At 35.2% G+C, this 24,649-nt stretch overlaps 1 protein-coding gene across 4 annotated transcripts in view; it reads right to left on the reverse strand.

Moving 5' to 3' along the window:
* MMP16 (matrix metallopeptidase 16) overlaps positions 1-24,649 on the reverse strand; it is a 195,976-nt gene that overhangs the window by 26,621 nt on the left and 144,706 nt on the right. For all 4 annotated transcript variants that reach the window (XM_035546312.2, XM_035546313.2, XM_050708948.1 and 1 more), the window contains one exon: positions 22,294-22,511. In XM_035546312.2, coding sequence (XP_035402205.1) covers positions 22,294-22,511 — 218 coding nt within the window. The remainder of the gene's footprint in view (positions 1-22,293; positions 22,512-24,649) is intronic.

The following is a 24,649-nucleotide window of genomic DNA, read 5'->3' on the forward strand; positions in this document are numbered from 1 at the left end:
GATCTTGCTGAGGCATCAGATAGGCTCTGTTTATAGAAATAATGGATCATTTCAGCACATATGACTAAATTTACTTATTTTTTCTTAAACAAAGTTATATTTACTAGCAATGTTATCATTTGCATTTTGATAAACAGATACAAGTAATGAAAATGTATTTTGAATGCAGTTAGCTATTATTGAAATTGGAAAGAATAATAGTCTTGGAGAAAGTGCATTCACTCTAAGAAAGCTCCTTTACACTCAAAGTAAATAGCCTGAAACAGTTTCTCTGACAAAACACATCTCAGCATATTTGCTTATATTGAAAAAATACAATTTTGTCTCTTTTGAGAAATATAGTGCATTGAAAAACTGTTTGTCTTTCCCACTATATTGGTTTAATATACTTCTAATTACTTTATTTCCCCAAAACGCATTAACTCCTGCAGACAGGTTGAACATATGACTTGTCACATGCATTGCCATTCCAAGCCTAAAAAACACATGGATTGAGTGCAAAGCTTTTAGTGTCTTTCCTTGCTGGCTAGCAAATGTTTTTTTTTTTTTTGTAAGCATCTGTAGTTACCCAATAGCTCCAAATACATGGGATCTTGAATAATAAAGGATCATTTAATATTATAACCATAGACATACTAAGTAAATTAAACTTGGACAATTATTCCCAGTTCAAAAAGTAGAACTGTAACAGACAAACAGACAAACAGACAAACAAAATTGAATTGAAAAGAGAGTAATATATCTAACAATCAGAAAATGGGTGTTGAGCAAGGAGAGTGTAAGCTACTTCAGAAACACTATTATGGATAAAGAGAAATGGTAGGATGAAAAAGCAGGAACAGTCACTCAGATTGAATGTTACAGAATTTGTTTTATTTAGAATATGGGATACTTTTGAGAAAAAAAAAAAAAAGACAACAAAGCCTTTTAGAGAAAAGAAACTGAATAGAGATTGTACATAAATCATTCTACTCTCAGTAAATACCCTAGGTAATTTTTCCCATACATATGTAGCTTAGTGATTAGATGAAGGGACTAAAATGTAGTTCTGTGTGTATGATAATAGCAAGTACCTTCTGCACAAAAGTATTTCTTTGTGGACAATCTTGAATGGAAGACTATTATAGTAAAAAAAACTCTCATAATGCATAATATATAATACTCTTACAATAAATAAAATTTTGCTTTTCAGTGATGACTGTGGTAAATTGTGTTCATGTTTGATTTTTTTTTTTTTAATGAGTGTTTAAATCTGTACATCGATGAAGGAGAGTTTCAATCCCATTCCCTGGTATTTATTCTCACCCTAAACATTCTTCATGTTCCTTAAGAGACAGAACCGATGGTAGGAGAATTAAAAGCAATCTCCAGATATTTCGATTCATCCATAAAAACATACAAAACAAACAAACAAACTAACTAACAACAACAAAACCACCACCACCACAACAACAAAAACTTGTAGAGATTTTAGTGCAAAATTAGTGGAGATTTTTTGTTTCTCAGAACCTCGCTTTCTCCCTCATCTCTGAACCAATAACCATCACCAATAGTAAAACATTAACGTGCTGCAAAATCTCTAAAGCTCTGCCCTTTATTTTATACTTGATGAATCCCACCTAGAATTCTTTAATGACATGCAGCACCCCAACCCTGACTCACAGATCTAAAATACACCTAATAAAAACCTCCAGGGTCTGGCTGGGATGGAGTTAACTTTCCCTGCAGTGACCCATATAAGGCTGTGCTCTGCACTTGTAGCTAGAACAGCACTGATACCACACCATTTTTTTGCCTATTGCTGAGCAATACTGGCACAGCATCAAGACTCCCTCTCGCTCTTCCCTCTCCCTGGCCCCCAAAAGAGCCAGCAGGCTGGGGGTGGGCAAGAGGTGGGGAGGAAACATCACCAGGGCAGCCAGCTGACCTAAACTGACTAAAAGGATATTCCATGCCATGTGGTGTCACACTGAGCAATAAAAGCTGGGTAAGAGAAAAGAGAAGGGGAGGCTCTTCTTATGAAAATGTCTGTCCTCCCGAACAACCGCTACATGTATTGATGCCTCATTTCCCAAGAAGTGTCTGAACATCTCTAGCTGATGACAAGTAGAGAATAATATCTTTTTTCTCTGTCTTTGCTTCTGTGTGGCCTTTGCTTGTTCCCCCCCCACACACACACACTTCTGCCTTTAATTAAATTATCCTTATCACAACCCATGAGCCTTTTCCATGAGCCTTTTTTTCCTTTATAATTTCTCCTATCCCCCCTTCCTTTGAAGAGGGGAGTGAGAGAGCAGTTGTGGTGGAGTTTAGCTATCTATCAAGGTGAAACCACCACAAACAGAAAAACTGTCTAAGGTGATACACATTTTTTAAAAGTACAGAGTTAAATAGAAGAAAAGATTGGAAACTTTTTGAGTAGTAACTTTCATACCTACTTGGCAATGAAGATTAAGTTGCCTTTAAGCAGAAATTAGGTCTTGTGACGGTTTTACAAGGAATCTTAAAAGTCACTGTGGGTGCACAAGGAAAGAAAAGATTTAAGGCAGATGGTGGGATAGGTGAAAATGTAGGACATATCACAGCTGTAAATTATGATATTTTGACTACGAATATAAAAAATTGTGTGGAATCTCCAGAACTCTGTGAAATACCCTCACATTATATAGAAAGTACCGTATGAATTTCTGTTAGTCAATAATACTCTGACTTAATGCTAAAGTATATATACAGTGTTGTTAAAGGTATTCCACCATCAAAAGATGGAATGAGATGCAAAACTGAAAAACTGAGTATCTACAGGTGCTAGAGAAAGAAGTTTTAACACGACTATATTCCACAGGGATCGCTGCTTGGCCTATTTAATTTCCCATGAAAAGGCAAATAAATGTGCCCTAAACATCTGCCCTAAATCAATGTTAACTAAATGCTGAATTCCAATTAATATTGTAGGCTAATACTATTGACAAAACACATAAAAGTTTCAGACTGGGTCATGCCTTCTCCCATAATCTCACCATATGAAAAAGCAGGCCTTTTTCAATGGAAGATTGAAAATACCCAGAAGCTACGCAAAGTTGTAGAGGCAAACTGAAAAATTCAGACAAATGACTATTGTAATTTCTTTCCCATCTGAGAGTTACAAAAACAGCACATGGTAAATAATAAACTATGATGTTTAGAAAATTTAATTATTCTTCTACAGAGAAAGAAGAGTTCCAGTTATGTACAGAGAAAGATACCAGAAAACAAAACCTTAGAAACTATCTTTCAAATGACTGTGAGAATGAAAGTTTCATACTTTCATATGTTCTATATGTATTGTATCCAAGTAAAGATAAATCAGGAGTATCCTTTAGAAAATCTTGTTCTAATCTCAAAAGGCACTTTTTCACATCTACTTCATCAGTTCATCTGAATTTCATCGGGGACCCCAATGTCTGGGATCTGGGTCTAGGGGTCAATACTGTTTCTGCCACTGAGTCTTCAGCATGTGGGTTCATGGGCTTTGTTCCTACTCATTTGGTTATTTCTTTCATAACATCCATTTTCAACATTACAAATTTGGAATTTATAACATTTAACTTAAAGGACAGGAAAACATAATAGGAAATGTATATATAATAGAAAAAAAAATTAAATGCTTTTGAGCAACTTTCTGCAAAATAATTTTAATGGAGCAGAAGAAAGATTTAGTCTAGGGGATTTAAAAGTAGAAAAAATATTAGCACAATTCAGCTATAAGAATGAGTATTTAAATTATTATTATTTTTATTATTATTTTTGCATAAGATTTGTGAGGAAATGTATAGATTAGCTGTACTTCAGTTCCTACTTAATTACACAGAAGAAAACAATTGGTTCTAGTGAGACTGGAATCAGACATTAAATGGATACTACCAATCTAGCTTGTTTTAGGAAACAATTAACTAAATGGGTTATTCTATACACAGACTGGATATTTTAGCTCAACTTATTATTAAGATAATTCACTTTAAGAACAAACAATACTCTTTTAAAACTACCAAGGACAATAATAGATGAATGTATAATGCATTGAAGATGATTTATTTGAACTGGTAGAAACAATTCATCTTTCCTAATGAGTTTGAGATAACAGCATAGTTATAATGGGGTAACAATGTCGTCTGAGAAACCACTGTGTGAACTCAGACCATTTAACACTGCTCAGAAACACCTCAGCCCCTCCTATGGTGAGATCCTGAACTTTTTGCTGAAGATGAGGCCAACTCACTAGATTCAAACTGTCCTCCACACAAATTAAAGCCATTGTTATGATGAACTCTTTTTCTTAACAGTATGTTTATGCCAACCAAGTCCAGGAGTAAAATAGCTACCTGTGACTCAGAGTAGGAGTAAGATACTGGTAGACTTACCCATTTGCTGTTTATAGGAAGTACTACATTGCACATGGCTTTAACTGTCCATCCTCAGCTGGACTGATTAAATGCTATTTAAAAAAGAAAGCATTCCACACACACACACACACGCACAGTTTATAATATGCTGTATACATCTCTTTCACAGATATTAAATTAAAGAAAATTGTAATGTGTACTCTTGTTCATCCGAAGTCTGTTACTGTCTTATGCACCAGGAAGACAGAATGCAATAAGAGAAGATACGACAGAAGCTGGAGCAAAAATACCACCAAATTTTAAACTATGGTTGATTAGCCAACGTCAGTAAACCCTCTGAAAACTCTCCTGACTTTTTATAGCAATTTCAATAAAATACTATCAGCTGCAACCCATTTTTCCCATTTCTAGTGTTGGACAATGGTAAACCCAAGATGTGTACTTTCTCCTCCTTTATTTTACCTTTCAATTTCTTGTTTTCTATATAAACTTCCTTTTACATCTTCTCTAAAGTATATTCTAGCTATTTGCACCGTGTGTCAGTGCTGAGGTGCTGGCAGCGAGGCCTCTGTGAGGAAAGGCTGGAGCTGCCCCATGTCAGGCACGGCCAATTCCAGACAGTTCCAGCCAGCTCCAACGGCCCCACTGTACAACACCGCTGAGCCTGGCAGCCCCTGGGAAAACTTGTTTAGGAAATGGCAAAAACATTGTTCCTCACTTAAATTTTCTTACATTCAAAACACTTCAGTGTTTAGGATCAGATTTGAGGAAGTTAAGGACTTTTTCACATCAAAGAATGAAGTAATAATTATATCTCACTGGATGTCAACAGAAAAAAAAAGGTTAAAATATTTTAAAACTCAGTGTTAGCACAGTAATCTTGAGCTATACGGTGTCTGCAGGTAGGAGAACAATACAGATGGCAGGTCCCCCAAGTAGGCAACTTTTGCTTTAAAATAAAAAAGTTCTGATGTAGAAGAAGGTATCAATGCTTGATTAAAAAAAAAAAAAAAGGCAATAATTCATTTTTTTGTAATAAGGGTAAGACCTTCAGTCCAGAAACAAGTGTTTTTGGAAATGCAAACCATACGATTTCATGTCTATAAAGGAAATATTTTGGAATAAAAATAAAGGATATTCCATGGTCAATGCATGGTTTTGTCCTCTTTGTTCTGTTTTGGTTTGTTTATTTATTTATTTATTTTTCCCTACACTTCTGATAATTTCTCTTTTCATCTGGATAGAGCCCATTCTTTCTCTCGTACGTCACAATTCTGACTTTTTACATTACTTTTCTACCTGTGTAGTTTATTATGACTTGAGGAAAAATTCACTGTTTCACTGTAAATAGCTCTCATTTATGGTTATGAGGATGAACATCTATATATATGTATATATATTCTGTCCCTGGAAATAGTTGACAAAAACATATTGGGCCATTCTGTAATATCTGTAATACTACATAAATATTAACTTTCTCATCAAAACAAGCACTAGATTCTGAAGCTAGAAAAGATCAAGATGATAACAATTACAACTTAAAACTAACAAAAAAAACCAAACAACAACAAACACAAAACAAACCCAAAAGAAAACTTCCTGTTTACTGGTCGAAAAGTGGAAACTAGTGAAACTTACATTCTGCTGTGACTGTCAAAAGATATCAAAAATTAAAGACACATCAGCTGTGCAACCAATTTATTGATTTATTGATTTATTTGATCAATTTTACCCACTTAATGAGAGTTTTCTAATCAGCCAATTGTTTTTTATTTTTTTCCTTAGAGCTACAGGAAATAGTACTTTTATTTTCCAAAATGGTGATCTGTATTAAATTCTCAGAAAGTCCTAAGTGGAACAATCATTTTTTCATCATAATTCATTTATAATACCTTTACATGGCATCTACATTATTTTTTAATAGTGGTAGGAAGAGACATTCATTTGTTTTACAGTGAATTGGACAAAATTGGAGTACTCTTTACTGTGGCCCCTTACATTAGAAAAGGTATAATTCTTCTAGTTTCCACTGTAGGACAATTCCGAAATGCTCAATATTGTAATATTTGCCAGGAATTTCTGATTTTATTTCTAGTACACAAATAATAATATTGAAAGCCTGACAACAATCTATACAAGAATTCTGCAACTCTTCAACAAGCTTTGAAAAACACCCATATTTAGACTAGGTTCTGTGATTCTGAGACAATTACTATACCCAAACACTACATGTGCTTCCCTGGATACTGGATGCATAAGATGCACATAGACACGTGTTAGAAATAAAATCAACTCATAAAAGTAGATCTTATTCTTTAAAAGTGCCCAAACAGGCCATTTATTTATTTGTTTGTTAAGGAAACAGGCTTGGTACTATTCATACAGAAATGCCAGACAAATTACCTTTTTAAATAAATGCAGTGAACATAGCTTACTTTCAGAGGCATCCACAACCATGGCTATATGTTCTCTTTTGAAAGAGGTGCTTTCATGTAAACCCTGGCCCTTCCCTGTCTGTGCTTGGTGGAGTGGATTAACTAAATGCAGTAAGTTAGTTAACTTAATTTCTGAGTTAATTTTCCTAACTTAATGACTGCTCTTGCCCTTGCCAGTGCAGATGAAAACAGCTTTTTTCTTTCTTCTTTCTTTCTTTCTTTCTTTTTTTTATATATATAAAATCTTCTCTACATTTCAAACTAACAGATTTTAATTACTCCATATCAACAATTTCATTCTAAATTAGGCACAGCTTAGGGCTCCTACTGGTATTTGGTATTCCATGGCAGTAATTCATTTAAGAACACTTTGATGCATGTTTGGTTAATATTTAATTTTGAAATGTGTCCTCATTTTTTTTCCCGTTCTGTTCTCATTAGTAAATAATTCTTTAACTATATCCTTTGTTTTAATTCTTTCAGTCTTATTAGTCTTATTCAAATATATATATTATAGTTTCTTCATTATCAAATTGTATTTTAGCTTTTTATAAAACATTTTGATGAATATTCATCTGTCCTGTTTTTGCTATGTAGACAGTAGCAATGGCATTTATGCATTTCCTTTCTTTGTATACATTAACCTTTCAAAAATACTCTGAAGCAACCAAAACCTGTAAGTATCTATAGAATGCTTTTAGTTCAAGGAAAAACTATTATATAGTATACTTTTAAAATGTGCCACTGTATCTTTGGTTACCAACAATGGCTGGATGACACTAGGTCTTTTACATGAAATTCAGCAGTCTCAGAGATCCGTAACAAACACAACGAGTTGATCTGGGCCTTATGTGGAAGACTTCCACACATGATATCGCTATCATATACTTCCAAGAGCTCTTCCTGGAAAGTCTTCCATACCAGAACGTATTCCAAATGCAAATCTGACAGTTACAGACCTTGCACTACGGTGCAGCTGGAGATCATAGTCTTCAGTGCTATTGCTTTTCTGATGTCCCAGAACTTATTAATGGTAACAACTCAAGTATGAGTCATGCCACAAATGCTGTAACTTTGCCAACTAGATAATTCAAGTAAAAAAAAAAAAAAAAAAAAAAAAAGTAGCTAAGCTATCTTCTTTTGGTCTCTTTATTCCTAACTGAGTTTGGCATTTCAGTTCATTCTGATTTTGTCCAAATAACTAAAAAGACTTAGACTCCATAAAATGTTCCCATTGCCACATGATGATTACTCAATATGAACAAACAAACAGCCAGCTATTAGAGAGACGCAAAAAAGACCTGCGAAGACATCAAATCTAGGCTTGCTGCCAGGAATTTCTGGAATGCTCCCATTCCCTCTAATGCTCTGTAGGTAACAGCACATGTGTGATGCACAAAACACTTCATCCACAGGATGAACATTAGGCCTTGACAGAGCAGTTGACTAGTTATTTCCCCAGTAGTGATTGCACAAAACAATCTGTAAGCAATCTGTAAATTTTCTTGAACCCAATTATGTTGCCTGTATCCTTGGGGAGTTCATACAGAAGTCAATGAGTTTAATGAGTTCATGGAGAAATGGTGCATTCTGCACCATGGAAAGATAAGAAAACTGTATATTTTAAAACAATAATTTAAAAAAAAATATTAAAATTGAAAAAAATTGAAAAAAATCTCCTGGCCTTCAGGAAAAAAAAAAGTGTTAAACTTTGTTAAAGTATATGTTATATTTAAACTGCAAATATTCTTACAGTGATGACTCAAATGGAAAAAGTATGATGCATTTGCATTAACACACATGCTTCTCTATGTATTATAATTCAAACAAGGGATTCTTGATAGATCCATTTTTCAAACCGTGTAGGTATATAGTAGGGGTTAAACAATGAAAAGGTGTGAAAAGGTTTAATAAGTAGTTGAATGCCAATATGAGGTGAAGATGTCTGCTTTGCAGTAGCTCTCCTTGTCTCTTTACAAATTATAGTGTAAAAGGAGTTGGAATGAAGATTGACTTTCTGAGAGGCCTGCATTTACACAGGCTGTGTCAACACATTATCATGATTCTTGGAAATATCATGGGATATATGTTGAATATCACGTTTAAATGAGTCACAGCTTTTCTAGTTACCAACACCTACTTCTTGGTACTTCTCTTACATTAATACATTCCCCTCCAGATGCTACGGGAAACCAAATAACCAATAATTTTTTGTAACAGTTTGCTAGCTTAACTCTGACAAACATGTGAGCCTCTATTCTATTTGAAATCTCAGTAATACTAATTTTACAACTTCCTTCATCCCTCAAGTCAACAATGGTATTGTATGTCCACTTTTATTCAAATTATCCTTTTATAGCCTGCTTTGCTATTCCATTACGAAAGAGTATCAATAATTTTGGACTACCTTTTCCATTTAATTAAAATTGGCAAGAGGATTTGAAAACATGCACAGTTCCCTAAGAATAGGTTAGATATTAGTATAAATATATTTTCAGAAATGTGTTCCCAGTTGCATGGTATTCCTTGGCAGTATGCTATTCTGTCTTACCTATAATAGCACAGATCTTTGAAAACACATCTACCCCAAAGACCAACTGTAGTGCCTATTATCCTACAGAAAAATTAGGGATTTTTTTCCACGTTTGTTTTTAATTTGTTTTTCTGTCTATCTTAGACCATAAGAAAAAAAAAATATATATATATATATTTGGAAAATAAGGATTTCTTTCTTTCTTCCTTGGATGTCTTTTTTTTTTTCACAATAACTTTTATTTCTTTTCAGAATTATATTTTATCTATTTCTCATCGGTCTGACTTTGTTGACTCCACATTTGTAAGGAATAGACATAGAAATATTTGAAAATGGTTCAGGACAGACTTAACTTTGTCCAAGCTTTGTCCAAGACAAACTGTTCTAATTAAATTGAGATAATTGGGTTTTCTCTACCTGTCTATCCTTATCTCTTTATCACTTGTAATATGGACATCTGCTTAAGGGGTGAGCAGAATACAAATATGTCTGAGTCATCAGGCTTTTCCTGAAAATCAGAAATGCCAGAGGAAAGCAAACCCAATCCCCTGTCTATAATTTTGCCCCCAAATATAGAGATTGATTCAGTATGGAATGTAGGCTATGTAATGGGCTATCTCTGGGCCTAGATAACCAGAAGTTCATTGAGAATGCAAGAGACAGTATGACCCCCTTCATCAAAGTTTCTAGACACTGGCAGGGAAAACACTGAAAAAAAGTTAAATGGAGAAATGATGATTAAGCCAAAGCCATAATTACTCATTTCTAGTTTCTTTAACCCAGCTAGCTAACACCAGCATACAAAGAAGACTGGAAAAGTCCACATAGAACACAAAAGGATTAACTCATTAAAAAATAATTTTTAGCTACATGAGTAAGCCTGTGGACTGTGAACCATTGCATGTCTGGGAGATCATTTAGTATCATTTCAAGATACAGCAAGCTCCTAAGTCTCTTTTTACTGGGGAAATAAAATATATGTTATTACTCTTCACTATTGTTGGCCAAAAGTTCATGAAGACAAGGGAGTACCAAACTGTATCCACCAAGATTAACCAAAAACAACTGTCACAAAACTGTTCTTGACACTGTATGAACATAGAAATTAGTACTCCAAATTAGTACTCCATCTATGTATTAGGACATAGATGTATGAATACAGCTTTCATTGCCTTGATGCAATGATCTTTGTACTCTAGAATGCATTGTCATAAATGACATTTATAAAGAACGTAAGAATGTGTTTAATTCTATACCTCAACCTTTCTAAACTCAAATAAATTCTTCCTAATCTTCCTTCTTTGTTTCTGTATTATCGACATTGTCTGTGGAAGTCAACTAATGAAATGCTCTGTAGGCCAAAAAATCCCAGCCCTATGTCCCAAAATGCCTTTCCTATGCCTTCCAGTAACTAATGGCCGTGTACATGAAAGATCGTGAGGGGCTTTTTATCAGGAATTGTAGCAATAGGACAACAAGTAATGGTTTTAAACAAAAATATGGTAGACTTAGATTGGATATTCAGAAGAAATTCTTTATTATGAGGTTGGTGAGGCACTGGAAGAGACTATCCAGAGAAGCTGTGGATGCCCAATCTCTGGAAGTGTTCCAGGCCAGGTTGGATGGAGCTTTGAGCAAACTGGTCTATTGAAAAATCTCTCTGTCTATGGCAAGGGGTTGGAACTAGATGATCTTTAGAGGTCCCTTCTAACCCAAAATATTCTATGATGCTATGATTTTATGAACTGAGACAGAGAAGTCCACACAAGTGACTAGTCCAGACCAAGATGGACAGACCAGTACATAATCAAATTCAGCTTTTAAAAATATACATGCATTGAATACAGATTTCTGATAACTCAGTCTTTCATGTTGCTAAGTGAATGAATGAAGCAATAAGCTCTGATATGCTGATAACATATGAAAATAGAGAAAGACATGATGTAAGGAACTCTGTAGGGGAGTCATTTTGGATTCAAGCCCTTGAACAGCTAAGACACTAATATATGCTGTTTGATCACAGTTTAATGCTTGTAATCTATGAAATTGTGCTGATGACAACAACAACAAAATCTATCTTGGTACCAAATCAGGCTTTGAGTACCATGCTGCACTACTAAGTAAATCTTCCCCATGGAAGTGGCAGGATTAGAAAAAGTTTGCAGTGGTTCCCACCGTAATCTGTGGCTAAACAGATATATTCTTGATGTGATCCAGAGTTGAGACTGACAGAAATGGGCAAAGAGAAAAGCAGACCATGGAGACAGGAATATCCAGCAAAGAGCAACCAACAATGATACCTGCTGCAACAACACAGATATAAAAATGTTGTATATTTAGAATCATAGAATGGTTCGGGTTGGAAGGGACCTTGAAGATCATCTAATTTGAACCCCCCTGCCACAGGCAGGGACACCACCCACTAGATCAGGTTGCCCAGAGCCTCATCTAACCTGGTCTTAAATACCTCCAGGGATGGGGCATCCACAATCTCTCTGGGCAACCTGTTCCAGCGCATCACCAACCTCTGAGTGAAGAACTTCCTCTTAATCTCTAACCTAAATCTCTCCTCTTTTAGTTTAAAACCATTCCTACTTGTTCTGCCATTATCTGATTGAGCAAATTTGATTGTCTTTGCTTAGTCACTCAGATACAGGGATTAAATCTTGAAGAAATTGAAGGACTTTCTAACAGTGCGTATATGATACTGTAGAATAAATATGATTACAGATAAACTGTGAATTTACAATTTAAAGCAGTAAATGACTGTGGGTGACTATAGAGCTGGACAGATATCACTAAAACGTCTGCAAAGACCCCATCATGGTAAGATTGAAAAGAAACACTGGTGCTCTGCTAGGGAGAAGGGGAAATCATTGAATTCTATTATCAAGTATATTGTTTGATCTAATAATACAGTCTGTTCTCCTCAGTGAAGATACTCTCACTGGACAGATTTGTCAGATCATTACTTCAAATTTTCCCTGTCCCATTTCAATTTATAGACTGGACAAGCAATATTATCATATTATATAGCAAAACAGTTCTTGATTTCATATGCTTAATATTACAAGCTAATGTGCTGTTTCTTGTGTTATTTTACCTAATATCTATTACTCATAGTTGGTAGTCTCCCTGTCATGTCAAAGGTACTTAACTCTGGTGAAATCTTGATTCTGTTAAGGTCAATGGACTTTTTCACATTAGTTTTAGCTGGGTCAAGAATTCACTCAGTAGGCAAGGAAGAATGCACTTCAAAAAATATTCAAGCTATGAAAAAGAAGATATAGAATTTTGATAAATGCTTATTATAAGTTTGTTATATTTTAGTAGATTTTCAAATTGCAAAAGGTTTTTCATTCATTTGTTGAAAAAACTAAGTGCATGGATGTTGCTTAATTATTTAAGACTTCAACTGCTTAGTAGTGCAGTGTTTTGCACAGGAAACAACTAATTTAGAGGAACAAATGAGATGCGTTTCTTTTCATCTCTGTTAAACTTCTGTGTTGTTGATCCTTAACCTCTTGAATGGGCAATAAATAAAAAAAGTAAATGAATAATTAAAACACACACAAATACTTCTGGAATATAAAGCCTTAGCTGCAAATCAAGATTAAGCAAATATTTCCAAGACTAATCAATAACACTGCTTGAAAAAGCTTACATTACAAATCATTACAATTGTTTCCCAAAATCTCTACATAAATTAGTTGAAAGGCCACAATTTTGTACAACAAAAAATTTTAATTAAGTCTTGTGCTTGAAATGTTTCTCCAATTACTCCCTTTGGTTCCATTAAGATGTAGCCCCAATTAAAATGTATTGTTAATATTGTCAATATTCCAAGGTAACACTTGCTGGTGCCTCCATGTAATTTTAAATAACTCCTTGCCGTGAAATTTTGCAATTATTTTTTGTCTTTTTTATTTTATTATTTTTTTGCTATTCTATTGCATAAATATTTTTTTCATCAGTGGAACATTCAAACACTTATTCTCTGAAAATAATCAAGTTTAAAAAGATTAAATACATTTTGTACCCAAGTATTCTGTTAAGGCTTTTTGTTAAGTTTTTGCTGTAGTAACATAGCAAGTAAAAACATTTATTGGTTCATAGTTACAAGTGACTGTAACAAGTAAACATTGTAACTGTGAGAAGAAAATCAGGATTTGATCTTTAACCTTTAATTTGCACTGTTAGTACTTACTCAAATGAGTATGCTCACCAAGGGCTTTTATGTTCATATATTTTCCTCACTGAGATTCTCTGTTTACCTTTCATTATTCATAAGACATAAATTTGCCAGATCAAAGTCTTTTATGTTTATTTATTTATATATATTTTTGATTTTTTTCTTCAATTTTTATCAGTGGCATGCAGAGTTATAATTTTCCTGTATTTCTTTCATTTGATGTCATATTAAACTTGCTCTGATCATAAGCACAATTAAATTACTGGTCATCTAGGTTTCAGAATAAACTCTTGACATATGTGGGAAAAAGAAGGGGGGACAGTTATATTCAACGGCTAACTAAAATAGCAATTTTTGTTATTCTATATATCCACAAGTAAGAACGTATAAGCATGTTATCATTTATGGATTATTTTGGGTGAAGTAAGAGAAAGCCATAATTCCATTTTTATTCGTATTGTTACAAGTACTTTCCTAAGAATATGTACAGATTTGACCCACTGTATTCTTTTACATGGAGTGGCAGAGATCTTCAGATTCCACCAACTCTATGAATATATATATATATAGGCACATACAAAAATGACTAATTCTTGGAATTTTGGCTTCCAAATAGTAAGTCTCACATTTTTTTTCCCACTATTTATTAGGTTAAAACTAAGTCAGAAATAAGAATTTGTTGACATTCATGTTTAACTGTCTAACCTTTACAGACACATCCCATCACTACATTTTTATATGGGTTCATACAAGTATTTGAGAAATTTTGTTGAGCTCAGTTTTGCCTACCCCATTGTGAAAAATCTTTTTAATGTGATGACTCTGTGGGGTAGGAAGTGTAGGTGTAATGGTTCATCATGAGAACAGAAGGAAAGGATTAGTCTTTGAATAAAGTGTTTTAGACCAGAGCCTGACCCTTGGAGTGGAGGTTGATTTCTCCTGAAAGCTGATACAGGGAAAGGAGACAGGAGAGGATCTGTCTTGCACAGCTGGAGGTGGTGGCTCCCCACAGTCCCCTCTGTTAGTGCTTTGTGATCAGCAGCTGCATACACGTCTGCTGTGCCTGGCCCCTTCTCCTGACATGAACATAGCAGTCACAAAACAGACCCCTGATTAAATCTCACTAGATACTCCCTGTGAGAGCTGTAGCCTAAAAGAGACAATGGATCACATACTATGGGGACATGAATTGGTAAAACAGTCAAATTTCAGTGGATTCACAGCATCACAGAATGACTGAGTTTGGAAGGGACCTATGGAGGATTCAGAGGAGTATGAAGAAATGCTCAATCTCCTCCTTTGGAGGAGAGTGGGAAAAGCAGATGATGCAGAGACAATTTGCAAATCTATTCCTTTCTAGTCCTCACATTTCAATACCTACATAAAAACACAATAGGGCTGAGGTTGGAAGGCACCACTGAAGATCCAACCCCCTCCTTTGCTCAAAGCAGAATCAGATGAAGCCCAGGGCTGTGTCCAGTCAGGTTTTGAGGCTCCACAAAGGTTTTGAGGCTCCAGAGGATCCACAGCTTCTCTGGACAACCTGTTGCAGTGTTTGATCGGTAAGGATTCACAATGGGAAGGTACTTTCCTATGTTTAAATTGAATTTAAATTTAATTTAAACAAGTGTTTCTGTCTTATTTTTCACCCAGGGATAATAGAATTCAGAAAGATGTTAGTATGTAATTTAAGGTGATGTCTCAGCAGTATGTCATTCAAACTTGTGTTAAGGAGATAGTCAAACAGCAGGTACCATCGTGTCACTCAAAAAAATGGCTTGAGGAGAAATAATAATATGAGTTTTGCATGGGAGGGTTTATTTAGGTCAAGATGGTGTGGGCAATGACATGTTAACAACATGGTAACATCACTTGCATTGAATGAGAGGATTGTGTGGTACAACATCAAGGTGCCCACAAAGACACCAGTGTCTAAGGGCTGGCTGACCTTCAGAAAAATCTGAACTACATTTATAGTGGAACTGTTTGGCCTCAGAGGACAGACTGTATCTAATTAAAAGCAAAGCACATATGATGGACATGAGAGAAGCTCAGTGCCATCTGCTTTGCTGCTGATCAAATCCTTTTGCACTACACTGTTCGCCAACGAAAACATAGCCTTCTTGGAAAAAAATAGTACTTTTCTGTCTGACAAATCTAAGGCTCTGCTGAAGATATTGAGTCACGCATCTTTCTGAAGTTATGATTTATAATAGGCCAGTACATAAATAATAGGAATTTTATTAGCCAGATATTACAGACTGTTAATCAGTTCAAGTTGCTTATGAGTTTCAATAACATATATATACATTAAACTTGCACTCTTGTAAATAAATCCCTAGTAACATATAGCTATAATTCTTTATACTTTTCTATACATGATACTCATATGTACACAAATGTACATGTAGGTTAGTAAGTGCTACTCAATAAGTGTAGCTATGACTGGGTTGCCATCTTTCAGATGTACATAAAACTGTGTCCATAACAATTTTTTCAAAGATGAGTGGGAGGATTTTTAAATGTCTTACTCTGGGAAGTTTATGACTCACATGATTACATTCTTGTCTAGGTTTCCCTGCAGCTGGATGGCGTATACTACCTGCTTCCCATACAGTGATGAACAGACAGTGCATTTTAAAGTTGTGAAACATGGTAGCTAAAGTCCTTTCCTAACTTAGAAGCACACTGAAAGATTTAAATAAAGTTTGGAAAATATTTTGTCATCAGCTACTGAAAGTACCTATATAACAAAAATACATTAACTATGACTTTTTAGCATTCCAGCACTTCCCTGCTTTTGTTCTTGATATCATACAACTTATTTTTGTGCCATGAAACATCCATCTTGTACATTTCCAATGGGCTTGGTCTACTGTGATACATTGAAGTCCCCCCTGAACTTTTGCCACTTTTCTCCTTCCTTTTCAACATAGAACCTGAGTTACATGAATTAAAACTGTTGTCCTCCCTAATGAGTACAAAAATAGCAACTCCCATCAGGTTATTCTTCCTATCATAAAGATACGAAAAAGAGGTAGAAAGGAATCTGCTATCTGCAGTCTTAGCTACTTCTGACCTCCTGTTCCTGGTCTTTTACAGTTGATATGTTAAGTGTTTTTCCTCTCAGATCCCAAAGTGTTTACTTCCACAGCATCCTCTTCTGAACTTTCCCAGGCTGCAATTGACAGACCAGACATCCACAGCATTATGAGACAAAAACAGCTACACAGTCTAGGAGACCTTTGAAAAAATATATGCTTTCAAATTCTGTGGAGTCAAGTCTCTTATTGTGTCTATTTCTTCATCTCTACTTTTTATTAGTAGTATTTTCCCTCTGTCTCTCAGATTTTTTTTATTACACCAACCAGTCTAATGATTAAATAGTCAATGATAAAATGCTTTAAAAATTCCTCTTTTGTTTAATACATATCAAGAAACATTTTTTTTCTTCTTTTGTGTTTAACAGCGTACTCTATATAAATACACAATTCCAAAAGGGATATTGAATGGCATCTATACAGTTATGTATGAAAGCAACTGCAGCCTAAACTAATGCCAAAGGCTAATGACAGCCTAATTAGCTTGGTTTGTTTGGCACTTCATAAATGGTTTTACAGGGGTTCTTAGCAGATGAAGAGTCAGAAAACAAATTTCTGCAAGTTGTGGAGAAATTACTATAAAATAGTAAAACGCAGCCTGTTAAGGACTTCCTGAAATTGTTTCCATATTCTACCATCTGTAACACTAACATTTCAGAAGACATTTCTCTAAGCTGTAAATGCTCTTGCCCTGGTGGACACACTTCTTTCTCTACACTTACATTACATTTCAACAAAAACCCTATTAAATGGCAATGGTTAAATCTGGTATTCTTGAAGGAGCGAGTTAACTTTTCAAACATGAGTACTAAAACCATGATGGATCATATAATATCCATAATACATTCATTTGTTTCTTCAGGAGTTAGCATTAAACAAAGCAGAAAGTACTAATGCAAGCTCTATGAGATGTTCTTCTGCGAAGCAAAATCCTGTTTCAAAAAACAAAGAAATGTGACCAGTCTCTCTAATGTGTTGATTCTGAAGGAAAATTTCAACACATGTGGTGCTTAATTTTCTAGACGTACCCAGTTCAAAAAGCTAAAGATTTTGTTAAAATCAGTATAAACTTAAAAGAAGCATAAAGGAAAAAAATAATAAGCAGTAACACATATTGTTGAAACAGAGCTAGAGGTAATTTTGCTGACAAGGAACAATCAACATATAGAGTCAAACACAAGCTATACACACCTCAAAAATTACACAACAACCAGTGTGACTCTGTCTGCATACTGATAGATAGCACATCTGAGAGACAGTAATTTCTGTGCACCATTGAACCCCTTGAAACCTTTTTTTTTTTTTTTTTAAATTAACTGTACAAAATATTCAGAAAGCATTAACATAAGTACCTTTATGGGTAGGACATCCAACATCATCTTCAAAACTCTCTCTCTCTCTCTCTTTTTTTTTTTTTTCTACAGAAGATTGAAAAAGCATGCTGTAAACATCTTCACTAATGGATCTTATCTGGTGACCTTAGAAAATGGGGATCCTTTTCATTGAGGACCCTAGAGGTACTTCCAGGAGACTTTAAGAAGAAAACAGGATTGTCAAATATAACATACTACTATACACAGTGGCTGAGAAGTTTTTCCGTTAAAAGCAGGCAGACCGACAGTGTCATACCACTTCGCACAACTTTTCCAGAAAAGGAGGACCAATTTGTTTTTTCTCCATTTTTCAGCATTTTCTATGTCCCTGGAGAGTCCTAACTAAACAGAGGGAGAAAATAGCTGGAGAAAATACTGGAAATGAGAGTGACAGCTAATACTAATTGCATTCAGAATAAATGCAGAAGCTAACAGGAACCTCAAGATAAAAACTTGGCACTCATGAATTTTGTCATAGAAAGTCTTGTCCTGATGGTTGCTTATACCAGTTCAAGCACATTTTAAATAATAACAGTAATTTTAAAACTACATTCAATTAAGACAAACTTCATACATTTTCAAATATCATTTGATGAAAACTGAAGCCAATACTTAAAAATAAATAAACTATTTCCTTCTTTATTTTAATTATTTTTTTTAGCATACTATGCCTCCATGCCATATAGCTAGTATTGGCATTTTAAGGGCACCTAATTTAATGAATTTAATGAAAGGAAAAATTCTTTTGGGAACAATACATTTATATAGCAGTAATCCATATATATTTGTTGAAAAACATTTTTTTTCCATAAAATCCAGTAATTTCTACCAAAACAGTTCACCTGCAAAATTCTAATTTTATATGCTGATCTTTGGGGAATCTTTAACAGGTTGATTGCTTTACTTCTGTATTTACCAGTCATGTTACATTAAGAACAATTCTTCTTTATTTCATTTCTTAAACCACACAATTTTTATCGAGTGTTGCTAGAACTGCTATTTTGTCAAATTGATGGAAAACAGTAAAAAAAGGATAAGCGTAGATTCCATTTTCCTTTTAAGTTTACTGTTATTCAGTTTAACTCTGGTTCTAGCCATTTGAGAATACTGGATATTCTTAAAACCACAAACAAAGCTCATCTATTTGACGGAACGCAGCAATTGCCTCTAATATTCTGATACACTTAAGTATACCTAATAGCTAAACAGCCAACAGAAAGCAATCTTCTTGAAATTAATATTGTTTGTCATCTACTATGAAAATCCACAGTGTATCTCAAACTCAAACTACTATCTTTTGTGCTTCAGTTTTATGTTTAAATTAGAATTTAATTATTCAAACGGGCTTGCATTCTTCAACTCTGTGGCTAACCTCCCATGCAATTTCAAGGATTATTTAAACAAATTGAGCACCTGATCTTGAAACTGGCCCATGACATAAAAATATTAGCTATTTTCATTTTGAAATTGGTACACAGCACACATGCTATTCAGAAGGCAGTAAAATTTGCCACTACACAGTCATCACAGACCTGTGAATAAAGAGAAAGAAAGCAAAGGATATCATTTGATTAGCCTCCAACTTGATTAATTTTAACTCATCTTGGAACTATCCAGCAATAATTCTTCCAATGAAGGTCATAATTCTTCTTTAATTGTTTCCACCTGGTACAGTACTGCCACCAATTCCCTCTTTTCTCCAGCTCTCTGTATCTGGCTCTCAGCCTGTTGCTCATGCCTTCCCAGGCTTTCTTTGTACTAGCATTAAGGAGCAGGAGTCAGGCAGTTGCCTTTTTCAGTTGTGTCAGACAACAGAACCCCCAGCTTCATTTCCTTCACTGGTGGATGCTCTCCTTGAATTCATTCCTTATTCCAGTTTATACCTTTTGAGAATGAATTCTTGCCCTGCTCCTGCTACAGTCTGATGTGCTAAGCTTTCACTTGTAACCTGTCCTCACTGATATTTTGCAAAGGAAAGTAGAAAAATAACAACCCCTCACTTTCTGACTTTTCTAATTCCTTCTCCCCTTTCCTGATTCTTTCATGCTCCTCCCCATGCACACACACACGAGAGAGAGAGAGAGAGAATCACAACCAGGTAATGAGACTGTCTTAGTAGACGAAAATCATTAACAAATTAATTTCTGAATTAGAATGTTCAGAATGGCCTAATAACCCAAGGATTCAATGACACACAGACTACAAAAACAGGATTTGTATACTTAACTAAATCCCATTGTTTAGCGTGCTAACCCAAGTTATCTCTTGCCATGCTGCCAGGTACTCTGAAGAGAAAATGAGAACTGTGGGACCCTTAAAGAAATTCATCCAGGCAAATGTCATCTTTTTCTTGCCTTCCAACATCTTGCTTTTAAGATTGAAGCAACTGAATTTTGTAATTCTAAACTCTAGACATAAAAACTGTAAACACTCTGTTACTGGTTGTTTTTTCTGATAATATTTGACCATGTTTCTTCATTAGAGTGTGGACATCAGGAATAAAATTTTAGTTTTAGAACATAAACGCATGCTAGAAAGTATATAAGCTATATAGTAAATATGTAGCGATATATGTAGTGCTAAGGCAATAAGCAGCAAACAACTTTCCAAGAAAACACAGTTTTTCTTTTCAATCAGAATAGTAAAGAGTGATCAGTAATGGTGGTCAATCTATTTATCCAGGAACACTGACTTGGCTAGACAGGAAATTTTGTATTAGTGGGATAGCATTTCACTATTTATCGATTTATGTCTAAAATAAATGAGAGAATGTTTTATTGCTCTTGAGGTGGATGATATGAGATTGAAGTAGATATTTTAATATCCTGTTTAATGTCAAGTTAGAAAATTAGATTCTTCCTTAACCTTTGAGTTTTAGTCATAAAAAGACTGATAGTTCAAGACCTCCCAGAGTTTGAAGATGTACCATCTATTCAAATGAAAAGGGCTGACAGCCCCAGGGATGACAAAATACTTAGCTGTTCCTGGGAAAAAATATTTTTTTTCTCATTGGGTTATGAAGTTTTTCATCAATAATTGGGTTGTGAAGTTATTCATCAATAATTGGTTACTCATCAATAATTGGGATGAATTAATGTAAAGCTATTGGTAAATACTTTTTCTAAGTTATGCTACAGAAAGTGAAAGTCTGAGTAGTACTGCTAAAGAGATTTATCTGGAGCAATACAGTACATAAAAAGAAAACATGTTAAGGGGGAAATGGTCCCACCAGAAAGAACAAAAAGAAAGAACCAAAAAACAAAACAAAACAAAAAAAAACATTGAATTGGGAGCTTCATGCTTTAGGACAAATTCATGTGTACTTGTGATATTGCTGAAGGAAAAAGTACTATCCATTCATGTGAAAGACCCTAGCTATGATGTTGAATCATGTCATATATTTACAAAACAAAGATCCCACGCTTCCTATTGCTGAAGCACATTTGACACAGCAATAGTTCAAAATAATAGATTATCCTCTTTCATGTTTCCAGAACACAGCAATACCTGTCAGCAAATTGTCTTAAGATTTAAGACACTGAATAATAAAGATTTTGTAATTATTTTTCAACATTCAATGCCTTCTGGAAACTGTACTTCCTATGATAGCCTTGATGTCCATGAGCCTTAGCAAAGTCCTTCTATCAAAAGACTGCCTTTCAGATCAGTTTGATTAATACAGTTTGTCGCATATACCACATTTATCAGCTTAGAGCAAGATGACTGGAAATAACAGCAACCCATTTGCAACAAGATTTTTGTATTTTTGTGACAAAGACCTTTACTTAGATGTGGGTTTAATGCAACCACAACACAATGGCACACATCCATTGTAAATGACAGATCTAATAATAAAGTTAAAATTATAGCTCTGGGCAAAATAAATAAATAAATAAATAAATAAAATTAAGACACATGGTATCTACTATATGTCTGAATGTAGCTGTATTCCCAGCAAAGTCATTCTTACCAGCTCCTACTCATGAGCTGATTTATGCTTTTTTTATCTCTCCATAACCTGCAGCATTTATTTACTCTTGCATTTTGAGGCATTACAGTTTCTGCTGACACGGGTATTTTCCCCAAATAGATCATTACAGCAGTCCCTTGCTAGATATTTAAGCTATGTGTATGTTTATTTTTTAATTTCTTTCTTGAACTTTCTAACTGTGAGAGGGCTGGGAAAGTGGAGTCAGGATGAATGAGAGTTTGCTTAAAAAAAAAATAAAAATAGAAATGTAGACATTTGATGTAACATTGAAAAATTCACAACCTCCTACCTTGAAAACAAACATTTCCCGGCGAAGAATAGCCAGAGTGTTGAAGTTCCCATCACAGATGTTAGGTTTGGCCCCAGGATAGGAAGGTTTGTCACCAGTGGGTGGCCGGGGAGGTTTAGGTTGTCTGTCATTCTTCCGCGGGTCTGCTGGAGGGATCGAACGATGTGGGGGCACTGTTGGCAGAGGTCTTGTTGGTGGTGGGATCCTGTCAGGTGGACCTTTAAAAACAGTAGCAAGGGATAATTTACATGGCTATCAGTGACATTTCAAGAAGAAATACAAAGAAACCCTGCTGTAAGCAGTGCAAATCCTACAGCGGGTGGAAAATGGAAAAAGTGACCTAATCAGCCTTTCTCATGTTGCTAAAGGGTATAATGAAGGAATACCACAGAACCAAGGCACTAATGAAGAAAATAATTATTTTTCACTATTCAGGATCTTTCTTCTATATTGGAACAACAATCCAATAAAACCTATAAGGGATTTATTCATCACATATACTTTACCAAGTGAATAAGAACTGTTCAGAAAGAATCATTGTCTCTTGAATAAAATAAAGGGAATAAACAAACAAAACTTTTCCTAATAAGACTATCACCAGTCAATGGGTTTACAAACAAAACTTTTCCTAATAAGACTATCACCAGTCAATGGGTATACAAATCATCTTTTTAACTTCCACCTATCAATTTGCATATGCGTATGTATGAAATATGTGATAATTTCTATTGACCCAATTTTTAGGCAAAGTACTATCTTATTCAGAACATGTTCCCAGCTTTCCACACTTCCCTTTGCTATGTATAGATGGTCTTAAAACTGGACTTCAAATCCTATGCAACCACATAAAGAAAAAAAAAGATAATAATTTTCATTTTTCTTCAAAATTCTGAAATTAATTGTTTATGTTTTATATTTAATTTTTATTTTTTGGTGAGTTTAACAAAGCTAGATACTTGGTAATTAGAAGAATTTCTGAGGATAAATGTATTGAAAAGGAATAACTAAAACTCCGTATAATGTTTTAAACAAATTTTTATTCTTGTAGATACATTTTCTGTCATAATATACAGGGTTTGATGAAAGGTAAAATAACTATCCCCCCCATAAGTTCTCTATCTGAAAGTCCAATGGCCTTCCTAGAGAGATGCTTTTCATGTATATAAATATATATATATTTCTTTCCGGATATGCAAGGATGGGATCAGGAAAGGCAAAGCACAGATGGAACTGAACTTGGCAAGGGATGCAAAGAATAACAAGAAGGGATTCTGTAGGTACATTGGTCAGAAAAGAAATGCCAAGGAGAGTTTATCTCCTCTGATAAATGAGAAGGGAGAACTGGCAACAACAGGCATGGAGAAAGCTACTCAGCAACTTCTTTGGCTCAGCCTTCATTGTCAGTCAGGATTTCCACATCTCTCAAGTGGTATCCCTTCCTATGGCAGGGGGTTGGAGTTAGATGATCTTTAAGGTCCCTTCCAACCTGAGACATTCTATGATTTTATGATTCTAATTCTCTGAATCTCTGGGCAGGATCTGGGGGAGCAAAGTCCCTCCCACTGTAAGCGAAGAAGAGGTTCAAGACCACCTGATGAAACTGATGAAACAAGTCTATAGGACCCAATGTCATACATTCCAGGGTCCTGAGGGAGCTGTCTGATGTAGCTGCCAAGCCTCTCTCCATCACATTTGAAAAGTCCCGGTAGTAGGGCAAAGTCCCTGGTGACTGGGAAAAGGGAAACATCGCTCCCATTTTTAAAAAGGGTAGAAATGAAGACCAGGGGAACTACAGACTGATGAGCCCCACCTCTGTGCCTGGGAGGATCATGGAACAGATCCTCCTGGAAGCAATGTCAAGTCACATACAAGACAAGGCAGTGATCTGAGACAGTCAGCACAGCTTCACCAAGGACAAATTGTGCCTGACCTGTCTGGTGACCTTCAATGATGGAGTGACTGCATCAGTCAACAAGAGAAGACCAACCCATGTCATCTACCTGGGCTTCTGGGGCTTTTGATATGATTCCATACGACATCCTTGTCTCTAAATTGGAGAAATATGGATTTGAAGGTTGGAGTATTCAGTAGATAAGGAATTGGCCAGATGGCTACAGCTAGAGAGTTATAGTTAATGGCTCTATGTCCAGGCAATGAGGGGTTTCCCTCAGGAATCTGTCTTGGGACTGGTGCTGTTTAATATCTTTATCAATGACGTAGACAGGGGAATAGACATAGACACTGGTACCCTCAGCAAGGGCCCACAGCATAAGAAAGATGTGGACCTGTTAGAGTGGGTCCAGAGAATGACCACAAAGATGACTAGAGGGCTGGAGCACCTCTCCTATGAAAAAAG

Source organism: Cygnus atratus, chromosome 2 (assembly GCF_013377495.2).
Source record: "Cygnus atratus isolate AKBS03 ecotype Queensland, Australia chromosome 2, CAtr_DNAZoo_HiC_assembly, whole genome shotgun sequence".
Lineage (NCBI taxonomy): Eukaryota > Metazoa > Chordata > Aves > Anseriformes > Anatidae > Cygnus > Cygnus atratus.